Source organism: Hordeum vulgare, chromosome 3H (genome assembly GCF_904849725.1).
Source record: "Hordeum vulgare subsp. vulgare chromosome 3H, MorexV3_pseudomolecules_assembly, whole genome shotgun sequence".
NCBI lineage: Eukaryota > Viridiplantae > Streptophyta > Magnoliopsida > Poales > Poaceae > Hordeum > Hordeum vulgare.
Genome location: NC_058520.1, coordinates 191836466 through 191842465, shown reverse-complemented (window position 1 = coordinate 191842465; position 6000 = coordinate 191836466). Strand labels below are relative to the sequence as shown.

At 43.8% G+C, this 6000-nt stretch overlaps 1 protein-coding gene across 1 annotated transcript in view; it reads left to right on the top strand.

Moving 5' to 3' along the window:
* The first annotated feature begins 4141 nt into the window (after nt 1–4141).
* LOC123443480 (probable peptide/nitrate transporter At3g43790) overlaps nt 4142–6000 on the top strand; it is a 40188-nt gene continuing 38329 nt past the window's right edge. The window contains exon 1 of the mRNA XM_045119860.1: nt 4142–4474. Within this exon, the coding sequence (XP_044975795.1) occupies nt 4315–4474 (160 nt within the window). The 5' untranslated portion in view covers nt 4142–4314. The remainder of the gene's footprint in view (nt 4475–6000) is intronic.

Sequence of the window (6000 nt, the reverse complement as noted above, 5' to 3'; positions counted from 1 at the left end):
CATCTTCAGTATCAATCGAGTATATTTAAGAACTTACAATAATGAAAGATTAGTTTCTGAATACTAGCATGCTAGGTTTATACTAGCAGGCCTGTAGCTTTGTTTGTTTTTTGGGTGAGACCCCTGATTTTGCTTATCGTTGTCAAGATATTTACCAAGTGAAGCGTCGTGTGCCTTGGCTTCCCAAGGTTTTCCTCACCTTTGTTTTTGCTAGAAAAATTGAGGTGAAACTAAAGTGGCTGTTCCTCTCCTTTCCATGCATTATCCGTTGGTCCTGTGGTCGCGTACATAGAAATAATACATGAATTCAACACAGTCAAGTGTAGTTCTCATTTTGGATAGAAAATTCAAGAATCCTCCATTTGCTTCCAATGATATTCTACATTAACTTATATAAAAATAATCCATTTGCTTCCAATGATACTCCACATTAACTTATATGCAGAGAGAGATAGAAAAAACGTGTAAGAAGTTGTTGTTAAATGACCAATCCCAAATACTGTATGCTTATTTTAGATAAAGAAAACAACAACGGTGATGGGTTTGAGTAGCTTTAGTTAATATTCTTAATTTTTGTTGAATGTACAAATTTTAAATTACTCTCCTTTTGAGTTGGATCTGCTTTTCCCCCTTGAATTAAGAAATTTGAATAGTGTCTTCCTCAATCTCTATATCACTACCACTCCTTCTCTTACTCTAAATAAAATACAGATGTATAACCACGGGCGCGGCGTGCCGCCGACTTCTGCCTACTAGTTACAAATTCAAATGGAAAATTGTATATTCTCATGTCTAAACAATTCACAATTAACTGCAAACAAGTCTCTAGTTTCACTATAATTGAATAGAAATAAATACAAGACTAAATTCAGAGCAAGTAGTACATGTCAATGGAAGCTGCACAAGTCAAGCAGTACATATTAATGGAGGATGCACAATTAGTATTATAGCCTGCTGAACAATATGAGAACAAAACCAAGCCCATGCATGCATGCCTGAATTCAGTTCGACAGTAGTAGATAAATTCAGTGAGAACACTTCGACTATGAATCGGCATGAGAGGAGAGAGCCCAATTTTTGGGGTCAAAAGGATTACTTGATTACTACATATAATAATTAGCAATTATACCTTCAATAATTTACGTCGGGTTGTGGCTTTGAAAGTGAATCGATTTATGCAATCCTTTTGCACGCCACCTACTGCAGAGATTAGAAAGTTCAGAACCAAAAAGGGGCCAAGGGCACGAATGGATTCGTTGCGCGCGCTTGCCCTATAGCCGCCACCACATGTACCTGCGATCGATTGCCTATCACGCGATGAAAGCTCTGGCCGTCGTGCGGTGTCGATCAGGCGGTTGGCAACTCGGGTCGCATGCGGTGAAGAGAGAACTCGAGAACAGGGGAACTGGGCGGCGCTGTCGGTTGTGTCTGATCGATGGAATTTTTTCTGGGCGAGATGGGTGGGTGCGTGCTGCTGCGAATTGGGCTAATGGGCCATGGTGGTGAGGGGCAATAGACGATGGGCTGCCGGCTGAATTGTTAACTACCACATTCTGAGATATCAGTATCGTTTTTGCTCATACAACCCATTATATATACTATATATATCTAGTTTTTTTTATAAAAATAATGGGTATTCAAATGAATACCCTTGAATTGAGGTGGGCCCGCCCCTGCCTGTCACCAGTCCACGAAGACACCCCGTGTCTCATGAGGTCGACCATAGAAGACGCGGCAGAGTGCGTGGTACAGACCTGTCACCAGTCCACGAAGAGATCTTGTGTCTCATGAGGTCGACCATAGAAGACGCGGCAGGGTGCGTGCTGCAGACCTCGGCGCATCAGGCGCTTGTAGGTCCAGCACCGATCTTGGCAAACCAGCCACATGAAGAACATGACCGTGGAGGCTCACGAACTCCAGTTCACTGTTTTGAACAATAATCGGGTACACGACGCCCATCAAATCAAATTAACAAATGTTAGTCCCACCTCAGATGGCCCAATCTTTCCCTAATAATAATAAAGCAATTAATGCTTCCTACGTCGCGGAATTTGCCCCTAAAGATTGCAGGAATTATGCCCCTATGTCACCGGTAAGTGAAAAAAATGAATTGTTTTCTTTTCTTTTCAGTTCAGGCGGTCATTTATGTTCAATAAAAAATAATCCCCAAGTACAACACAAACCCATGAGGGCCCGAATGGCTGGAGCCATTCTCTTCCACCTAGGAGACGCGAGTTCGATCCCTGCTCCTCTCTTTCAAAAGCCTTTTCTTCCTTATTATTTTGTTTTATACTTTCAGTATCTTTTTTTCTGGTTTATACTACTTTTCAGGTTTTCGTGTCTAAATCTTCAGTACAAAACAAAGTTTGACAGTACATGCCATTTAGAGGAGTATTGCCATCAACATAAACTTTTTGTTTTGTCCCTCAAATTTTTCAGTTTTCTTTTATATTTGAACATGTTGTTGGTAGTTTGCCTTCATAGATTATTCCTTATTATTTTGTTTTTCTTCCTTATTATTTTGTTTTATACTTTCAGTATCTTTTTTTCTGGTTTATACTACTTTTCAGGTTTTCGTGTCTAAATCTTCAGTACAAAACAAAGTTTGACAGTACATGCCATTTAGAGGAGTATTGCCATCAACATAAACTTTTTGTTTTGTCCCTCAAATTTTTCAGTTTTCTTTTATATTTGAACATGTTGTTGGTAGTTTGCCTTCATAGATTATTCCTTATTATTTTGTTTTATAGTTTTAGTATCTTTTTTTTTGGATTATACTACTTTTCAGGTTTTGGTGTCTAAATCTTCAGTGCAAAATAAAGTTTGACAGTACATGCCATTTAGAGGAGTATTGCCATCAACATAAATTTTTTGTTTTGTCCCTCAAATTTTTCAGTTTTCTTTTAGATTTGAACGTGTTGTTGGTAGTTTGCCTTCATAGATTTTTTGTAGCAACTGGTAGAATATATTGTTATCAAATCCATAACTATACCACGATAGTAAATTCCACCAAGAGCTCGGAGGAGCACACTGTCACTGGGTCACATATCCTCTTTTTTCTTCATCAAGTTTCATTAGATATTTCTTCCAATTTAACTGAGAAGAAAACAAAAATCTGCTGAGTATTTCAAATGTGTAAAAGTAATAAAATTAGTAGCAAGCTTAGAAAATTTGCTTCTGTTATGTTCTACATTCATGTCATAATGACACTTTCATCATGTATAATTGTCCATCTTTCCATTGAAATAATGTGTTTTGAAGTACAAGTGACAAACAATGGTGATTATTTTTTGCTTGAGCAATGAGAAGTCATTAAGATCCATATTAGATGTAAATAATGTGTTTTGAAATGCAAATGACTAAACAATGGTGATTGTTTTTTGCTTGAGCAATGAGAAGTCACTAAGATCCACATTAGAGGTAACTTATTATTTATATTATATGTAGCTTTCTTGCATATAAATTATATATGAAAATGTAGACGTTGCAATATTTAGACTTATTATGTGTGTCGACTCTAGATATGTTTGCCGATTCAAGAAAAATATTTAAAAAATGTTCACATTTTAAGAATATATATTTGCAAATAGTCTAAAATGTTCATGAATGCAAAAATATATTCCTGATTTTAGAAATTGTTTGCGAACTTGAATTTTTTTCATGATTTTAAATATTTCAATTTTTTTTCATGATTTCATGAAAATGAGAGTATGTGGTTATGATCATTGAAAATTATGATGCTTTTTCTTCCGTTGCAACGCACTGGCCGTTTTGCTAGTAGCTCCAAAGTCCAAACCATAACCACACCGATACAAATCTCGGGTCAAGCCTGAAAGGCCGACCAATTTACCATCACAAGATTCAGATCCTGGTGGTGGCTGCTCTTCCGTGCATAACACGTGACGTTCTTTTGTTCCATTTTTCTACGCTAATGATGCAGGGTGTCACTGTCGAACCAATTCAGAAGAAAACAGTCCGTCCTTCTCCTGCGTTGTATGCTTACGGGCGTGGAGCACGTTGTGGCGTGGCATCTCGTACCCGCCTCCAGTCGGAGAAGGCTGGCATGGGGTGGGCCCCGTGGGCTGGTGGCCCTGTTGACCCTACTACTCTAGTTTAACCCAGTGCTGCTGCTTCTGGTAGTAACTTGGTTTTGTTTAAAATATTTGGGTGTGCGATGCCGTTCGTGAAGAGAGCCGCCGCGTTTCCGTGGCAGCAACCAAGCGAGGAGGGCAGAGGCAAAAGCGTTTTCTTTTTCTAGCTTAGCTTGTGCGGGCATTGCACAGCCCCGGCCGCTTCATCGGTCGGGCGGGGCAGATGGGCAAAGATGGCGGCGACGGGCTGGAGGGGCCGCTGCTGAAGCGGACCTACTACCACGGCAACTGCCCCGGGTGCAGGCTGGACAAGAGCAACGAGGTGCGGAGGGGCGTGCCCTACACCGAGTTCGCCTGCATGTGGCTCGTCACCGTTTGCTCCAGTGCGTGCTCGCTCCTGCTCCCTTCTCTACTCGCTCTTTTTAAGGCTGTGTTCGGTAGACAGGGTTGTGAAGAGGTTTTGATAGGGATTGAAGTGGATTTAATCCCACACGAATCAAAATCCCTCCAAATCATCTTCAGGCCTTGTTCGGTTACACCCTTTGTCAAGAGGATTGAAGATGATTTGGAGGGATTTTAATTCGTGTGGGATTAAATCCACTTCAATCCCTATCAAAACCTATTCACAACCCTGTCTACCGAACACAGCCTCAATCCTCTTGACAAAGGGTGTAACCGAACAAGGCCTAATCATCTCTCCTCTCCACTGGAGTTACTGTTTACTAACTGCTGCTGTTGTTTCCTCTCATGGACACAAGGAAGCAACGGATCTTACTCTCCGTCAATTTCCTCCCTTGTAGACCCTTTTCTTTTCTACTCCTATTAGAGATAGATCGTCCTCCAGTTTTATCACCCCAGGATCGGCTAAGCCTAGGGTTGCACGACGGCCGACATCTGGTTTCCCACCGCTGGGGCCTGGTCGTGCTGTGCGAGTTCCTTCGCTGCGGCTATCGATGACGGGGCGTGGCGCCAAGCAGATGTCGGCGCTGCCTCCTTCACGTCCTCCTGCGGCCGCCCATGCTGCGGCTCGTCCTAAGCAGCAGCCGGCGATGCAGCCTGGGCGCCCGTCGGGCCAGGCTACGCCTTCAGCCGCCCCTGCTGCTGGTCATGCTTCGGCCAATGCTGCGCCCGCTGTGTCTGACGCCAACAGGTTGCAACCGAGAGGAAGGTGGGGTGATGATGGGGTCAATGTGTACGGGGATGGACAGCACCGTGGGTCCTCGTCGACTGGAGGAGGACGCGGATACGCCTGGCAGGGCAATGGTGGCTCTGTCAATGGGTTCGCTGCTCCTCCTGGTCAGTTTGTGCCGGGGGTTTCGGGTCCTCCGCATCCGAAGCGCGGCGGCTACAAGCAGCATTGGGGAGGGAGAGGAGGAGGTAGGAGACCGAAGCCGCCTCTACCGCCAGTGGAACTTGTTGCTGACATGTCTGCATCAGGGGTGGCATCTGAAACTCCCAAGGGTAATCATGTGCTGCCGCCTGCTAGTGAGGTGGATCCTTCCTTAGCTGACAAAGGAAGCTCGCATGGGAAACCTGAGGGGGGTGATAGGCCGTCCAAGTGGGCGCGCAAGAAGGAAAAGATGACCTGCTATCGTTGCAGTGAGACGGGTCATTTTGTTTCCGAATGCAAAGCGGATCTCTGTGAGTTTTGCTTGAAGCCTAAGCATGGCTCCGCTAAGTGCCCCCTTACGGTTGGTCCTATGCCTGTGGTGACTTTATACGGGGTTTGCTGCCATGAGCTGATGTTCTTTGAGTCTCCTTCTGCCTCAATGTCGGTTCATGTACCTGACGCGGCCTTTACGGGGACAGTTACGGTGGCTCGTGGGACTATGACTGTTGAGTAGGTGGTACAACAGCTGCGGGAGCTAGTTTCCTCGACGTACCGGTGGGAGCCAGTCCTGATTGCAGA